This window comes from Sipha flava, unplaced genomic scaffold (assembly GCF_003268045.1).
Source record: "Sipha flava isolate LNK unplaced genomic scaffold, YSA_version1 118_pilon_pilon, whole genome shotgun sequence".
NCBI classification, from domain to species: domain Eukaryota; kingdom Metazoa; phylum Arthropoda; class Insecta; order Hemiptera; family Aphididae; genus Sipha; species Sipha flava.
This window is the reverse complement of record NW_020271743.1, coordinates 1,379,062-1,398,677: the sequence shown is the minus strand read 5'-3', so window position 1 is coordinate 1,398,677 and position 19,616 is coordinate 1,379,062. Positions and strand designations below refer to the sequence as shown.

Below are 19,616 nucleotides of genomic sequence, written 5' to 3'. Positions count from 1 at the left end.
ACAAATCTGCTGCCCACAGAAACCTACGAAATGTACGATGTGTATATCGTGTGTGATAGTTAATCATTTATCAGTGATAAATCACGCACACGCTCGCAACCAGTATCATGTGTGCGAGGAACGAAACGAAACAAGCAATGCGTACGTCGATTTCCAAGCGGTGTTATCTTAGATTTTAAACCAATAATGATATCAGTTCCGCTAAATGTATTCGTTAAATTACTATCGTGAACCCGAATTCGGCCTTTTTTGATTTAAAAAGATAACTTTACCAAATATCACGATCATCGTGTAGTCATCGTGTAGTAAAATTATTTCTAATTAATTAAATAAACGGCGAAAAAAGATGAAAAATTAACAATAAACGGCCTTTTTTACACTACTAATTATAAAAATTAAATAGTACACCAGAAATAAAGGTCATCAACTTTATAAATTTATTTTTACCTATTAAAACCAATAAAACAAGTCAAAATTAATTGTCATTAATGTTAATTTACCGGGCAGAAGGGCGAGATTTTTTTTGAAAAACATACAAGGGACACCGTAGAGTAAATGAGATGGGGAGAAACAGAGATGTAGAAAGATCTACGTATCCCCGTGATTACGTCAATGTGTTCACAATCGTCGTCGTTCGCGCATCATTACTGTATGTAATAAGTTAAGTATTTTTTTTTGCTTTCTGCGAAAACTAGAATGTCATCATTAAGTACGTATGTAAAATATTGATATCTGAACGATTAAAAATTGCAATGTTTGTTCGTCCAAGGAATGCGAGTATGCACGTAATTAGCGATTGGCATTCGTTTCATCTTTACGACTTCACCGTGTTGCCCTCTCCAACACGTCTAATTCGCAAACCAGTAATCGGACGCAAAAACGCACCCGGCGGTGTACAGTAAGTTTAATCTCGTCAGTTGATTTTTGTCTACTTTGAAACCACTTTTGACTGCAGTTTCTAACCTTCTCCGGAATCATTCTGCAAAATTCTTCTGACGCCGCTGTTCGGACAACGTTATGATATACAATGGAATACAGCACGCATGAACATTAAAGGAAAATATAATTTTTATCATCTGTTCTCATTCCTTTACATTTCGTTTTCGGTGGAATCTTTTTAAATATTTTTAATTTCACTGTAATATTATGGCCGTGAATAATAGTGAAACCGCATTAAGCCATTTAATGGTCACGCGACTGGAATTGGACGAATTAAAGCTCAATATCAACGACATGTTTTTGATTATAAATGGAATAATTATATCTTGTGAGTATTTATTTTTTATCGATTAAAAAAAAAAAAAAAAAAAATGCATTTGTTTATAAAAATATTTTAGTGTTTCAAAAATTATTTGAATTCGACATTATTACCGGTCGTTTTCGAAAACCAATACATTTTTAAATCTTTAGTACCTATGCAGAGCAAGTAGAAATATAGTTATTCGTGACTAACAAATTCGAATTATGATGTTTTCATTTTCAAATTATTATTATTGTTTACAAGAAAAAACAAAACTTTAAATCATATTATCAAATATTTAGTTAAAAACTTAATAAATAGTATACAATCTAGTCTTTCCTTTATTGAACATGTAAATTATGAAAATGTTATCTCTAATAAAGCATTACATGTATTTGGTTTTTTGAACAATAATTGTTGAAAGTTTCACGACTCTTTATTATGCTTAGTGTGTTTCATATTTTCACTTGTTTCATCAATTCTAAAGTCAACAATTTCGAGAATACACCAATATTACCTTATTAAAAAATTACTACGAATGCAGAACAGAATTTTTACTACACTTATGTCATACAAATACTAAAATCGCTAGTCACAGATTTTAATACTGTAATAATATAATTTAAAAAACAATTTAACGACTTAAGCAGACCATATAACCTCCCTAAATTTCAATATCAATTGTCCTGAGGTATTATAATCGTAATTTCTTTAAATTCCTTTATATTAATACATCCCAAGCATCATGTGCATATCTTACCAATACGTCAACTAATACGTTGTATGTTCGTACACACAAACGCAATTATGGTTTTTTCGCACTGGTAAACCGAATTTCAACTTAAGGAAATAAAGTTGAAAAATGTATTATTTCATACTCTTCAAAAACAATTCGCCTAAATTACAAATTCAGTTTGAAACATTAAGCTTATAATGATTAACTTAATTTTAATTTGTTACTCTTCGTTCTTGCATAATATCTTTAAACGCCTAATTGCTGTATCATCATTTATTATTATTCGTTAAATTAATTAACACGTATTTAATATTAATCACTTAACATATAAAATTAACCTATATTCGTACTTCGTGCACGGACCCACCGGGCGTTTATTATTATTCATAAATAAATACAATTATATTTTAGTAGTCGTTTATGATATGCATATGGTTTACTTTTTAGTAGTTGTAAATGTTGAAACGTGTAAGTTTGATTATCGTTACACGCGTTACGGACATACCTTTGTAGTGTATGTGCGTACTTAGTCTATATGATACGCATTTTAGAAATCAAACATCGAACCTATTTTCAACATCCATAGTACACAAACTACGATCGATTATCGTATAGTGATTGTCCGTTTTAGTCGGAATAACGACAAAAAAAAAAAAAAACAAAAATTAAACTCGCTCGACTTATCAATGTCACCAACTAATATTAATGTTAAAAATAAAGCTGATCACCGGACACTATTTAGTACAAAAGCGCATAATAACGTTGTACGAACGTGTATATGGACCTATCGTATTGTACAGTTGACATTTAAAAATAATAATAAAAAGTAATTACTAATCATTGTTTATTGTTTTATGGTCGCGAAGAAAAGATAAATGTTTAACGAAATACGAAGACTTTTACAAATAATTGTAATGTTTTATCTCACATTAACGTAAAAAATACGATTGTCAAGAATTTATATTATAATTGATTGGTTCTACATTTTTTTCAAGAAAATAAATAGTTAGATAAGTATTTATTAGTAATTTCAGTGACGATGGTTTTCGTAATCATAATTATGTTTAATGAATATAATGTACTCGTATTTATGTTCTCAGTTTCGTATGAAAATATAATGTTTTTTTTTTTTTTTTACAATTGAAATAAACGCATGGCAACCGCTATGATGAGAAAGAAAACGGTATCATTAATGTGTGTTTATATGTCTACATAACATTTACCTAGGTACTGTATATTATCGAATGTACTATCGAGTAGGTTAATCTGGATCAGATCAGTTAATGTTTTTAAACATTTTGGTAAAATAATTTGTATGAAATAAACAACGGACCAATTTTAATTTTATACCGTTAATCTTATCGTATAAAAGTTTGTTAAAAAAAAAAAAAAAATTGAAACAAATAAAAATAGGTACTGACAAGACTAAGTTATATGAATCTTTAGCATGCGTTAAAACTGATGGCCTTTATTTCACGTATCTAAATGTGTTTGGTTATCGTGCACACAAGTCACAGTAAACTTTATTGCTTTGGCGTTAAACATACATCCGCACACAACCGTTACACTTACTCAACTAATAAATAACTAATAACTAATAATAACTAATAAATAATTTCTAATTATGTGTGGTAACGAAAATGTTATATCATAATGCATAACACACTAATTAAATAATATCTCTCGAAATAGTACATAATTAGTTTTACCAATGAAACTTGATCGAAATCCACGATTATGTCGATATAGTTGTAATTCTTCACTGTTTAATATTAATTACAGTTTAACCTTATTACCCTACTCGTTTAAATTACCTAAAGGTTGGTAAACCACAGATCGAAACCTAAAACAATAACTTTAGATTTTGTCCGGTATGCAGCTGTTCACCAGTTCATGTATGTAAATGGCGATCGTCGGGCGACAAAAAAACGATATGTACAGGAATACCAAGGGCATTTCATAGCACACGTCTGAATATTAAACGTCAAAAAATATTATTAATTCTTATAACACAAATGTTGTACACACTTCTGAACTCTAAATACATGGAAAGATGAGTTTTTAATTCATTCGAAATTCAAAAACGCATGCAATAATTGCATTAATTATTAAATACTCAGACAGCCCCTGTCTTGGAAAATTTAAAAGGGGCCCTCTTAAAAGTCCAGATTGATTAGAAATATTCGGTGTTATCATGAAATATTATTAGTATTAATATACTGGTATTGTTTCTTAACTATTTTTCATTATGAACAGTGATGTAGCAAGGGTATGGCGAACTGTGCTAACGTCAGGAGTGAAAAATTGTGCAAAAGTCGTCATATTTATGACATTTTTTGAAATACGTAAATGTAGTCTATTTGTACCCACTACGTGTGAATTTAATGATGAAATTATGAAAATAGGGTATTTAAATAAAAAATTTCAAGTGAAAAAATTATCGATGAATTTGCCAGTCATAAAGCGAGAAAAGCAAATTTTCAAAGTTTAAAATTAACACTATAATAATAACTTATAAGTATAAATTGTATATTTAAAACTAATAAAATTAAAAGTTAAAAAAAATATCATGTGTCAAATTTTAATTGGTTAGAAAGGTAACTTTTTCTATGTTTACCAGAGGCGCTAGCCAGTCTTCCTACGCCACTGATTATGAAATATTAATACAATTAATTTAAATTTATATTTGAGCGCTATTATACAGGCTAAATTTTCAGTTAATCCAATTTCTAAATAATTATAACTGTAATTTATTAAGGTCATTGCTGGAGTGTAAAGAATGACATAATTTTATCCATATTTACGTAGAAATTCGTAATCATAATATATCGACGCGATAACATCCAAGTACTTATTTTGTATAACTGTTTATAAATTATCGAGGAATACATTTCATTTTTATTAAATCTGGTAACTAGTTGTTGAGAAGTTATTAAAAAAATTATCAATTCATTTAAATAACCTTGATTGGTTGAGAATTGGAAATTTATATTTACCAACATTTTGCTAACTTGTATACTTTTACCATACTCGTATATTATTGTGATGATAGAGGAGGCCCCGAATTAATTTGCCTTCGTGTCCAAAAACAGTATTCGTCAATTGCGCCGCATTGAGGACACTATTTGTATAGTATACATCTATTGCGCTGGTATAAAAAGGGTATATTAAAAAGGTATACATCAATTGTGCCGGTTTAAAAAGGGTATATTTAAAAGGTATACATCTATTGTACCAGCATAACAATTATACAGTACAAGTAAAAATCATAATGGCTAAAAACAAAATTAAAATTAAAACTTATTCTACAAACTTTGTATTTATACTAATAGTATATTATATATATATATGTATATATATTTACACTAATCCTACAAATTTTGAAAATTTCTTAGGTCTCTAATATTAAAATTAGTTATGTCTATTTTACTATTTATATTTTGTCATAAATTTAGAGTTTTGTCTATTTGTGGTAACTAAGAGAACACGTATTATGATTGTTGCGTTACATTATTTTTTAAAACTTCATAAGAAACAAAAATATTTTGATGGGGTGAATAAAAATATTTCCCAAACGCTGAGTGAAATACCTCAGAGGCATCTGTTGTTCTTTCGCCTGATATGTTACACGATGACCAAAGATACGAGCGAAAAATTGCATTTTCTTCAATTTACGTATGTATGAATAAGGTAATCGCAAAATGTATTAACTCGAATATCGATCGGCGCAATAGATGTACACCTATAAATTATACACTTTTTATACCGGCACAATAGATGTAAACCTTTTTTCCATCCCATAATTTTTCTTTCTTTACCTGCGATTTTCGGTACAATTGATACAAAGTCCCCAAAAAATCTTTAAGACGGCTCTATACTCGGGTATTCAACCCATGTTTATTGTTTAAAGTACGGACTGCGCACATCAATATACCCGCATCGAACCAAGAGCCCAAGTTGAAATTAAGATTGTCTATAATATTAGGCGATTCTAAATTTCCTTGTTTTTAATATTTTTTTTTTCGTTTCGACAAGTGTTTTCGTATGACTCATTAGCCGGGAAAATATATTACTAAGCGATTTCGTCATCAACATCATTCTTCATTGAAGTCGATGTTTCCAGGTACTCGTATTTTACTCGTATTTTATACTCTATTATGTGTACAGATAAATTTAGTCAAATGTTACTATACTTATAATAGTGTACAATAGTACGAGTGTATAAAACGCTTTGTAAAATAACCATAATGCCTAAACTCTGAAGCCTAAAATACCAGTTTCTAACTACTTAGATTCTAAATTCGAATTGAACTATAGTTCTTGGTTCTCACAGTCATCACATACAAGGTCAGATTGATTTGCTATGATATTGCGTTTTTTTTATTTATTTATTGTTCAATGCTGGTTAAATTTGGATTTTAAATGACAACTAACCTTTTCGTAATTTACGATGGCTTCAAAAAATTAATATATTAAGTAAGTATTGGTTAATTTATATATACACAAAAAATATTATCAGTTTGATGAGTACAGTATTGTATTTATAACTAAACAATCAACAGGTTATAACCAGTGTTGGGAATAGATAATGCCAAATTTATCTAGATAAAGATAAAAGATATTTTCAAAAAATGTTATTTTTTGGTCAATATTTCATATTTGTAATAATATCTAGGAAGACTCAATTATAATCATTATTATCAATAGGTACCTAAGTTTTTAATGTTTATTGTAGTAATGTAGTGTACCATTAAGCAGTATTTATATATAATGTACAATATTTAATGATAGTTAATCACTAAAATGTGACACAAAAAAAAAACAATGGTAATTGCTTAGTATCAGGATGAATATAGAATACATCAGTGCATTTTTTAACTAGTTAACTAGGCGACACAAATCTCGCCCAGTGATTATACTCAGTCAACAGTATTTTGAAAGATTGGGCGAAATAATGCGAAACAAATTTGTAGTACTATAATCGTACTATGGTATTATACATTGACTATTTTGAGAAAAACATTTTTTGTCGCCCAGTGAAAATTCCTTAGAAAATACACTGGAATATTGTTTTCCATATAATCTTAATTTGATGATTTTCATTATTCTATAAGTAGTTACGACTTTACGGGTTCCAAGAATTAAGTATTGACTCTTCGGGGTATAAGTAACGAGTGTATACTAAAATCAAATATATATGATAATAATAACTTTATTTGGAACTTCAATGGAAAAATAAAAAATTAAGTTTAAAAATACCAAAAATATTTTTCCGACATGAAAATACAATCAAAATGTCATACCAAGAAATAATAATTACTTATTAATAATACATGAATTATAATTATGAATACAAAATCTATATATATATATATATATATATATAAAAGTCGGGTTACAGAATTTATAATTCAAGAACGGCTGGACCGATTTTGACTATCTCTGATTTATTGAATTCGTCTCCATACAAGAATAAAAATAACTCTAATCTTGGCAAGAATTTAGACAATTATCTAGATAAGAGTAAGAATTTTATCTTAGATAAGTAATTAGATAACTTAGTGTTTTTTATCTAGATAAGATAAAATATGACAAAAAATTTATCTAGATAAGTCCCAACATTGGTTATAACTCTATGGTTAAAGTATCCAAATTTGAATACTACTAATATACTAATCTATTGTTTGGTAGTTATGCAAGTCGGATTCGCATGTTTAGAAGCTGGATTTGTGCAGCCCAAGAACGTGACAAACATTTTGTTAAAAAACGTATTGGATTTATGTAAGTATAATTTATATACTTGTATACCTTGGAACGTTACGTTTACCAAGCTGTATAAAATTTTAACATTTGAAAAGATATTATTTTTTAACCAATTATAATATCATTATAATATTATGATGTTCGTGTAGGTACTACGCATAATATTATAAAAATGCTTACCGATTTTATTGCTTTGAAAGTATCTCGATTAAATCCATACACTATTTTTTATAACGACCTCGTAATAAATTAAGACCCTGATGATTATTTTTGGGCCGAGGTTAGCAGGTCGCGGGTCCAGGAAATGTTATCGCTATAGCTAATAAATGGAGAACTATACAATTCTCCATTCATTTGACTATATTGACTTTTAAAATTTTAATTTTTTTACGACTTTTAAGTCCAAGCCGCGTATTTCTAGTAATTTCACTTTAAAATTTATAGCTATGATGACGTTAGATTAGACGAAATAGAGTATTAATATTTTTTACTATTATTGATCTGTTTGCTAATAAATACTTGTCAGGTTATAAAAGTATTTACTCATACCAGACTGGTTCGACTAAGACTTTTGAATCGGCTTAGGTTTCATACCAAATTTCGAGATTCACATTATTATTCATAAATTTCCATAATATTATTATTAATTGAACATTCTAACCTGTACACTCGGATAAACATTGTAATAATATGTACGTTTTTTATTTTTGAATTTGGTTTGGTAATGTTTCGGTTCTATTTGTATACGTTATTATCATGTCTCGAGACTTCTTATAGCACTTAAAAATTTTAAAATAAGTGATTAAAAATTACGTAAATCAACATTATAAGCACTCAAATAAACATTTAAAATACTTAAATTTTAACAAACATTTTTAATAAAAAAAAACCACCTAAATTAGGAAAAAATTAGCAAAATTTCTAAATTTTCTTGTTACATGAACATGATAAAGTAGACATATTTTTTAACTGTGCTGAATATATAGTTAAAGATTACAAAAAAATGTAGTCCATTTTATAATATTTTAATGACAAAATCGAAAAAAAAAAATCTTTATATTATAAAAAAAGTCTAACCTTGATTTTCGCGATATTTTGCCTTATTATTTATGGATTTTCCGTGGGATTTTCTGAAAAATAAAACGTATATGTATGAATAGTTGAAAAAATTCTATGTATGATCAGTGGCCTATATCATCGTTTAAAGTTAAGCAGGTATTTAAAAAAGCAAAAATAATCAGAAAAACAGGAAACAAACATTTCTTTAAAAAATCGTCGAAAAAAGAAAAAAAAAAAACCACTTTCAAATTTCGCTATTGAACGTGTTACATGACATTCACCTCCATAACACTCTGCTATACTTTATGTCAAACCATAAAAATAGGAAAATACTATAAGTCCCGAGCCTTGGTTATTATTGTTATTAATGTTATTATTTCAAGTTTTCTGTGCGATTTCGTACTGGTTGTTCGGTTACGGTTTGGCGTACGGTGGCGGTGGTTGCGGATTCTACGGCAAAGAATATTTTGCCGGCGTGGGGTTGCCGGAAACCCAAAACAGCGTATGGTTCTTCCAGTACGTGTTCGCCGCGACCGCAGCTACGATAATATCCGGAGCCGTGGCTGAAAGATGCAACTTCATCGCTTACATATTCTACAGTGTAATCGTATCAGGTAATATGGCGTGAATGAAATGTCTAAATATTATCATGATCTACAGTCGACGAAATGCACAAGAGGAATCCGCATAGATACCATCGGACTGGTCACCATAATGTATAATAAATTTACAACGGGCCTCCTTGTTTGAAAAAAAAATTAAATGAACTAAAAATTGTACATTAGATACCTGTAGAAACAAACTTAAAGTATATAGGTACATATAGTACAAGTGAATGGTCTCAATTAATTTGTTACAATTATGCGAAGGTTGTAATATTTTTTCGATCAACTTATTCGAATTTATTTCATAAATCATTCCATAAGGTTATATTATCTTAATCTATGGTTAATAATTATTATTATCTCAACATTCGTAATTGTATAAAACAATATTAATGCATAGACTTAGATTTATATTTAGAAAATGTGTTATTATTTCATATCTATCGACCCTCGCAGTATTCCTTGAAATCATAATTTTCATTAAACCTAATAGTGTAAACCTATTGGAGTTGATTTTATAATAATCATCTATGTGTCATAAAATTAATTGTCTTGGTATTCACCCAGTAGCATAACATTCGTAATATATATATATATATTAAATTGTACATTATACATATACGCTTATTCATTGGCCGCTGCCCATACCTTAATTGTTAATGCTTAGGTCGAATTTGTTTTTGGCATCATTCGTATACCACAGTCGTAAAGGTATCATTTATTTGTAATACGAATTCCGAATTATACCCGTCCATATAACACGTACACGTTACTTTTATCTGTATGTTCATTGTTTTATTATTTTTTTTTCCTGGTTGGTTTTTTCGTACATCAAGAAACTATTAAACTATTAAACTTATTCATTGGCCGTTGCCCATACCTTAATTGTTAATGCTTAGGTCGATTTCGTTTTTGGCATCATTCGTATACCACAATCGTATAGGTCTCATTTATTTGTAGAACGAATTCCGAATTATACCTGTCCATATAACACGTACACGTTACTTTTATCTGTATGTTCATTGTTTTATTTTTATGTTTTTTCTGGTAGGTTTTTTTGTACATCAAAAAACTATATTTTACTGGACGTGCAGTGTTCGCGTAGGTACATCGTGATACTGTGGAAATGTAATTGTGTGCGCATGTACGTTTGGAATAGAAACCAATCTTTGACACGTTCATGTTAAATGAGTGGGCTATCAAGAGGGGGCTATTTTCAATTTGTTGCCCCTTCCCACAATTATATATATATATATCAAATACAGAATACCGTTAGTCTATGATTCCATTATAAATGACATAACTTTCATTTTTTATTTCATAATTTAAATATTTTAATTTGATTGGAATATACCTAAATTATAATAAAAAGTCCATAAATTTGACTGTAATCTGAAAACATTCGATCATGCCCGATTAGCTTAACCTTATTTATTTTAGTTTTAGATCTGTATTTTTTGATAAGGTATATTCGTCTACTGTTATCAACTCAATGTTTCACGTTGATCAATAAATTTAGTAAATTAAATTACAAAATTAGTAAATTAAATGTAGTATCTCACGTTTAGAAGTGGTTTTTGAGAGTGACAAATAATCGACGGGTTTGCATATGACGAAAATCATCCGTTTCAGGAGTAACGTATCCCATCATCTCCCATTGGGCTTGGTCGCCCGACGGCTGGTTATATAAAATCGGTTATTTCGATTACGCCGGGGCCGGGGTCGTGCACTTGTTGGCCGGCACGTGTTCTTTTGTCGGGGCACTATTCGTGGGCCCGAGGATTGGACGTTTCAGTTCTGTCAACACAAACGAGTACAACGGACATTCCATGCCGGTAAGGAAATTATTCTAAACGGTAATATATATATATATACATTAGTTATTTAAATTTTATTTTAAGATATTGTTTTCAATACGAACAGTTAGTTATAAACTGTAATTCATTACAGTTTCAATAGAATGATTTCTTTATCCTGTAGTGCGCTTAGCTCCTTTTACTTTTTATCAGTCGATGTATGGAGCGATATTCTACATTGCGACGGGAGTTCAGGTTTATTAGAGAAACATTTCAATCAATCAGCGAAACCCAGAAAACCGATAAACAACCGAGTGCACGTTTGTCGTTTGTATAAAATTGTTTGTTCGATTTACTCGAACATTATGTCTTTTACGCGCTTGAACCGCTGTTCAACATTTTAACATGCCATAACATCTTATTCATCGAGGTTATCAGTTCGAAATAGCAGGACAGAATTATAACTTCGCCCCAACTGCACAGAATTGTCGGAACATTGTTCGTTTAACTTTTACGAATACGGCAAATAAAAATACCGGTCTGCTCTTAAGACGGCGTCTACGCGGCTAACTTGAACATGTAGAGAGTACTTGAGCGTTACGCGTCGCATGAATTCGTATCGTTTGGACGTTACACCGAGCGCACACGAGTGCTGCCGATGCACAGGGAACGCGATCGGATTGCCGTCAATAAAATCAACTTGCTCAAAGGGATAGTTGTACGACGCACAGTTCCAGTGGCACTGAACTCGGAGCTCATGTCCGGTCAAGACCAGATCATATTTTTAGGGCGGTGGGCGGTGCCGTGGTGTATTTGTACACGAGTAATAAATCGATCAATCCGATTAACTATAGATCGTAATACTGCGCCCGTTTCATAATCACTATTCAATTACGTTTAATTACCTGAATGCTAAAATAGGATACACGTTTTCGGGAGGGGCTGAACTCCCAACCCTTTAAACTATGTCCTCGGGTGGAACGGGTTGTAAGTTGTAAATTGGGTCGCTATTCACCATTCGATATTTTGTCACTGCGACATCACTGCACAGCTCCGTTAGGACATGTTTAGAAACAGTTTTCCACGCATCGCTTATGTTTCGCTACTTTTACACAAAAAACCGCAGTGTTATTTTCCAACGGAGCGGAGCAACGAAAACTGCATCCCATCGGTCCGGTCTTTTAAAAAAATGGACCGTGCAGAGCTCTAGTTCGCACACAGAATGCTCAGCGCGCGCGTATTGTTATAATTATAATTACAATTATCATTGCAGCTGGTGGCCACCGGAGCTTTGTTGCTCTTATCGGGATTCCTGTCGTTTAACGGTGGCTCCCAGGGGCACATAACGGAACCCGGAGACGGGGCGACGGTCGCCAGGAGTGTGATCAACACCATATTGGGCGGTAGCGGCTCGGCACTGGTGATACTGACCTTGGGCAAATCCGGTCTCATCGGGGACCCGAGATGGCCGTTCGCGACCACTATCAACGCCGTTTTGATCGGCATGGTGAGTATAACGCTCCTCCTACCCACCCATCCACCGTCCGAATCACCTGCGAAAAAGGTTAACTAAGGGTTTTTGTTTGATAACGGGAAAACAAAGATCGTATGAGTTCGGAAAATCGTCGTACATGAAATCATACTAAATACTGGTGAAGAAAATGTTCAAAAATTCAAACAAGCTGAGTGGGGCTGGGGTGATGTACGTGAAGAGCGGCACGATTGTAGTGAATTTTGTTGAAAACTCACGTTTCTCAGTGCACCATCACAGTGTAACTACTGTGTTCGTCATGACGAAGTTTTTTTTGTCTTTTAATTTTTCGATCTCGATACTGTATTTTAAACTATCAAATATTTGCCAAGATGCCGTAGCGCCGCGGGGATCACGGATTGCTGGATGATAAAATTGATACAAAGCGTGTAGACCACTTTAAAATCTCATAATTTGAGAAACGTTAATGGTGAATAGTTTTCTTAGACGTGAAACGTGATTCTTGCAAGAGGCGTCCCTTTAGAAAACCCGTGTTGTGATATAGGTAATTACCCGTTAAACACCAGCTCATTTGTCTCGTTCTGCAGTCGTATACTGTCTATGTTACTTGTTCCGAAAACCATTACCAACTCAAACAATCTGTTCAATTTCACGTTCAAAAATGTATGACACTACGCTGCAATATAGATGGCAGATTATTTGAAAAAAAAAAAAAAAAAATCAAAAAAATTACTTTACTTTAATTTCACCATAAAATCGTTTAATATGTATTTTTTCACATAGGTTTCGATGTGTGGAGGCGCCAATGAATACTCTCATTTATCAGCGATACTGATCGGCATGATCAGCTGCGTCGTATATTTGGTATTGCAATGGCTCATTCCGTGTTTAAAAGGTAATAATTTCTAATATCAAAAACCATTCAAATTGACATCGGGAGGAATGGCATATTATTATACTTACTTCTGTACTCAGCATTATACATTTTGCTTGGTGATACGCAGCAATAATCGACGTAGGCACTGGGTGGGCATCGGTTGGTGCGTAGATATTAATGTAAAAATTGATAATGTGCGGAAATTTAAATTTGACTCAGTACAGTCAGAAAATATGTGCGGAGCAAAGTCCCATCAAAATTATTTATGTTTACGTTAAATATACGTTTTGCTTGACGAACAAAACATCTGATTGCGTATCTGTTAATAAGGGCGTAGCTTTTCTCGCTTCACACCTATATTATTCATTTATCGCAGAGAAACGGAGCACACTTTTATTTATTTTTTTACCCGGTATACTGTCATCTAAAATAGTACTCTAAAAATGAAATATAAAATATAGTACAGTAATGAATACATGTACATGTATAATAAAATTATTATGTTAAAATCATAATACAAGTTATTGTTACAATTCTGAGTATCAATATGCTGATTAACGAACTACAGGTGTAACTATACCATTATATTTCGTGATGATATCCAGCAGATGAAACAGATGTGGTAGATCAGCGATTCTCTAACTGGGGGACGCGATATCTTTAGGCGTCACAAGCAATCTTTTTAGGGTCGCCAATATATAAAATAACCAGTGAGATGTTTTTGTAAATATCATCATGATAATGATTGTTGACAATTACAACTGATGAAAGTTAAGGTTTGTCAATAAAAACGTTTTATAAATCATATTAATTTATCACTATTTTTTAATGTTATCATAGTAGAAGGGCCGCTCAAAATCTTAATGTCATTATAAGGGGTCGCGACCTGATAGTCGATGCTTCATAAAAATATAATAAAATTAATAACATGAAAATATATAAAATAATTGATAAATAATCAAGAAAACTGAATACCCATCAGTAATTCATTTGTTCACTAATTTAGTTTTTGAAAAGCTTGCTTTTAATTGAAAATGTGTTTGTGTTCTTTTGGTATAACGGATATCTGCATATTTTAATTAAATGTCGGAAAAATATTCTTTTTAGGGTAACTGCCTAATCATATACCAATAATTTATTATTATTTATTAATTATTAGTAATTATTAGGTAAAAAAAATTGTTAATTAACAGATATCTATCTATAGGTACATATCCAACAAGACACCAAAGTAATTTGGGAAATATTCTTTTGACTGTAATATTAGTTTTTTAAATAATTTCATGAATATAAAAAAATGTTTACATAAATGAAATTGTCGTTGTTGCTTTCCAGTGGACGATCCGCTGGAAGCGACTGCTGTTCATTTTGGAGGTGGATTGTGGGGAGTGATAGCTGTGCCGTTGTTCGTAAAAGGAGGATTTTGGAATAATCCCGATTCGTTGGAAGTAAGTTTACAACCTCTGTGTATATCGTACGTATTTAATCATCGAAAGAAGTTAAAATACCGAAATTTTAAGTATATTTCTACATCCCAGTGAAATAATGAATATCGTTTCATGGTCTGCATTGTGGGGGAAGTGAATTTAGTGAATCTAGAAAATGCCTCAGTCTGTTATATATTTGATCTACTTGAAAAAAAAATTTGCTCACAAATGAAAATATTATAATATAATCTAGTTAAAAAAAAATGGCGCAGTTCTTAGGTCGAGTGAGAAACAAAAATATTGCTGTATTGATTTTTTAAACTTAAAATCAATGTACCTTTGTTATCGATAAAACGATACTGAATGAAAGGGGTCGGATGAATCAGTATATTTTTCTAAAAATAGTTGATATAGCATAAGTATTTTTAATTATAAATATGTAACGGATTTTTGTAATTTTTATCATTTTGTCAAAATATTATACTCAAACGCTTATAATTTTTTTATTTTTATTTAGGCTTAATTTGGTTTTCATTATCAGTTATTGATATGTCTGAGGAACTTTGTATTAAATTTTCAAGACTCCTTGTAAAAACAAAATTTTTTTTATCGATTTTTAAAAATTAAATTAAAAAATAACATGACATTTTCAAATATGTATAAGTAGCTAAAAAAATGTATTAAAAATTATACCATATATAGTGAACGGTAATATAAGCAATCAATGAAAATTTCAAGTCTATATGATTATTATTTTTTGGGTTAGGATAAAAACAAAAATTCGATTTTGTCAATAAACGGTATTTCATTAACAGTGTCGTTATTTTTTTTAGTTTTTAACAATTATTAAAAAACTGTTTAGAAATTCGTAAAATGAGACTCCTAAGGTAGATACCAACTAGAACCCTTATCCTATCTCATATTTCTTATATTTGGTTAGTACACGTACACAAAAAAAATACACATTCATGTTAAAATCAATACATTTATCGTTTCACTCAAAATCTGAATCAAAATGAAATAACGATTTATTTTCAGGCTTTAAAATCACATCTGATTGGCGCAGGATCTATAATTGCATGGTCTGTAGTTAATAGCACAATATTATTCGGATTTCTAAAGGTTTTCGATCTACTTCGGGTATCTAAAGACAAAGAACTCATCGGTAAGTTAATTTGAATATCTCTATAAGCGTTAATAATCGCAGATTTAGAGTTAAAACGATTACGATAGTGTATACAACTATCGTTTTATTTACCAATTACAATGTACTTACATAAGATACTCGTATATGTATATTCGTCACTATTTAAATTTATAGGTTTGGATGTGAGCATGCATAAAGAACAAGCGTACCCAGTAGCTGACATTAGTATAGAGAAAGATTACAAAAGTAAGTGAGAAATTAAATAATATTATTGTTTTGTCTTGGCTTCGAAACCACTTGATAAACCAATAAAACCATAAAAGAGTTATGCAACATTATACACACTGTTCAACTAGAAATTTATCAAGATAAAGATAAAACACTATTTATGTGGATAAAAAAAGATAACTTTTTTTTTATAAATTTATACTTAGAAAATTAAATTAAATTAAAATGAACTTAACTTTAATATAATAGATACCTCTAATATAAATAATAAACAAAAAATATTTATACTATGTACGTTTATGTATGGGAATTAAGAATTAAATAATAAGTATTTAGTTTAAAAAAAAAAAATACATTCTTTGTAGGTATAATATAATTTTATAAAATAATTCATTACAATTTATATAATACTTATTAAGGAGTAATATTTATGGTTAAAATATTAAAAATGTAATTCAACTTTTATCCGTTATATTTAATTGATTTTCTTAAAATTAGATACTGTAAGAGTCACTAGAAAGTATAAATTGAATTGTTTTTATTAACTATGTAAAGAATTCTTAAAAATAATACTTATAGGTATAATTTAAATAATAAAACAACTAAACATATATTGCAGGAACGCAATTTTTAAAATAATAGTAATTAATTATAATGTTAATAAATTAATAAAATTAATAAAGTTTTCATAAATTTAAAATTTTTGTTAGCTTTTAACTTTCAAGTTCAATTTTTCGAATTACAATAGATGACTCAAGAATTCATCTAAGATAATTCATCAGATAACTAATTTTATTTATTATCTAGATAATATAAAAGATAATTAATTATTTATCTAGATAATTTATTTGGATAATGTTCAACACTGATTATACATAGCATTTATAATATATATAATAAAACAAATAATATAATTCATAATAAACTATGGTATGGTTAAATTCTAACCAATATATTCAGTACAAATAATCATTATTTTAGAGTTTTAATTTAAACTGTTTTGTAAATTAGGACTGAGACATTAATATCCCATTTACTTTTCTGACTTGCTGCCCAAATGAGTCTATCTTTCCAATGAACTTATCCCTTTTAACTATTACATACTTCAATTATTAACGCTTTTCTTCGTATGATATAATCTCTATACAACCTCTTTTAACTTTTTTCAATCATATAGATTTCATAATTGAAATATTTTGCAAACTAATTAATTTTCTAATTATAATGTTATCAGCTATCTCTTTAATTGTCGAGACTAAAATTGTTGTACAAAGTCTTCGCTTTTGTTTTGATGAACGCCGTCCACGTTGATTACTTTTCAACAGGTTATCAACTGGAAAAAATGTTATTTAGTTGTTATTTTCAGATAACAAGACCACTGTCATCAGGCACGTCTACGACAATATGGCCATGCAGCGTACCCATTGAATACAATGAAAAATAAGCAGACCTATACTTATTTAATTCGCCGCCTCATCGTTGTGTGAACGTGTGACCACTTTTGTTACAGATCAGTAGACCACAACGTGTTTTCCGCAAACACTGGTGTATATAGTCAATCAATAGTATAATTATATCATACTCTGTTGGTACAACAATACTATTAACAACATATTATTATTATTAAACATTCGTTGTGTTTTAAATTCACTCGGTAAATCGATATTTTAAAAATTGAACAGTCAGTTTTTGAAGTCGAACATCTATCGACTTTGAACCGGTTCGTGTACATCGATTAAATGAACGTACTCGTGTACAATGTGTCTAGTTCATGTAAATTTATAAAATGTGTGTTTGATTTTTATACATTGACTGGAATTAAAGTACGCTAATCGTTTCTAAAATAATTTAAATAATAAATTATTTTGGAAACGATTAACGTAAATAAAAAAAAAAAAAAATAAAAAAATATAATTACGCAGACTTTTCAGTACATCGAATATTAATTAAAATAATGTTTAAACGATTTAATTATGTATTATTTATTTGTATATTTATTATCTGTACCATATTACCATTGAATATTGATAAATATATAATATATACTATTGTTTATAAGTTATAATACATTTCTGTATGGGTTTTACTATAAATATTTATTAATGTTTTTATTGTACATAATTTTCCAAGTACGTTTTCACCATTGTACATAATGTTGTTTTATTTCAATTACATACTTCATCTGAACGGGCTGAACACATTAGTAGCGTGCTTATAGATCAATATTTGAACGATAACATCCCCGCGGAAAGACCGTCCGTCCATACATAACTATTTGTTCGCGTTTGCAAAATATTAGTCACCTATTAGCAAAGGTGGGCAAGTTAAAGGAAACAATTAACTCGAGTTAGCTTAACCCTCTATATATTTGAATAGCCCCACCAAAATCGAAAGTGTTAGAAATGTTATTCGTTGTTTTTATAATTATCTGTTCGTTTTTTTGAAAATCGTACAAGATGGGGCAAATCAAACAGTGCAGTTTTGAAAGTTTGGTACTTCCCGCATGATGGAGATAGTAAGATTATGATGGTTTCATTTCGTCAGGCGGCCATGTCGTTATCTGTCATTACCATGGTTTGGTCTGGTGAACAACGGGGCTTTGCCGTTTATAAGTTTTTTGAAAGTGGTCGATCTTTCATCGCAACTCAGCGAGCTTTCCGGCTGCAGTTTAACCTTGCGCGTCATGATAACGTCCCTCACCATAATGTAATCGCGAATTGGATGCATACATTTGAAGAAACTGGTTCTACACTAAATCCTAGAGGTTCAGGAAGACTCAAAATGGCAAGAACACACGAAAATTTGATGATAGTGACGATAGCTATTGTGCAGTCGTCTACGCGTTCTGTTCAGAAGTATTCAATTGCATTGGGAATTTCTAACCGCTCAGTAAGGAGGATTTTGCATCAAGACTAATTCTTCCCCTACGAGATTATGATTACCCAAAAGTTGAGTTTGCTCGAGTTTCAATGACGAAGCTGCGACAGATGTTCCCTACGCACCTCGTCTCTCTGAGGGGTGTGTGAGGTGGTCTGCGCGCTCACCGAACTTGAGCATTTGTGATTTTTTCTTGTGGAGCTAACTGAAGGAAAAGGTTTTTAAGCATCAGCCTCAAACCTTGGAAAATTAAGCGAATTAAGGAGGAAATTGGCGCTATACCAGTTGAAAAGTGTCAAAATGCGACAGAAAACTTCAGAAATCGCCTTCATCAATGTATCGCTAATGACGGCTATCATCTTTCTGATG

General features: G+C 30.5%; 1 protein-coding gene across 1 annotated transcript; it reads left to right on the top strand.

The window, feature by feature from the left end:
* The first annotated feature begins 878 nt into the window (after positions 1-878).
* LOC112693831 (putative ammonium transporter 1) lies at positions 879-18,255 on the top strand. The gene is made up of 10 exons (XM_025569074.1): positions 879-1,267; positions 7,668-7,757; positions 9,182-9,412; positions 11,036-11,238; positions 12,473-12,706; positions 13,475-13,586; positions 14,904-15,016; positions 16,034-16,160; positions 16,317-16,388; positions 17,737-18,255. The coding sequence occupies exons 1-10, from the start codon at positions 1,147-1,149 to the stop codon at positions 17,796-17,798; spliced, it is 1,365 nt and encodes a 454-aa protein (XP_025424859.1). The 5' UTR covers positions 879-1,146; the 3' UTR covers positions 17,799-18,255.
* The last annotated feature ends 1,361 nt before the right edge of the window (positions 18,256-19,616 follow it).

Bases quoted from the DNA above. Each gene is read 5' to 3' on its own strand.
- LOC112693831 (XM_025569074.1), top strand. From the start codon at position 1,147: ATGGCCGTGAATAATAGTGAAACCGCATTAAGCCATTTAATGGTCACG. The intron at 13,587-14,903 runs GTAATAATTTCT...GTTGCTTTCCAG, and splicing joins GCTCATTCCGTGTTTAAAAG to TGGACGATCCGCTGGAAGCG. The intron at 16,161-16,316 runs GTAAGTTAATTT...TTAAATTTATAG, and splicing joins TAAAGACAAAGAACTCATCG to GTTTGGATGTGAGCATGCAT.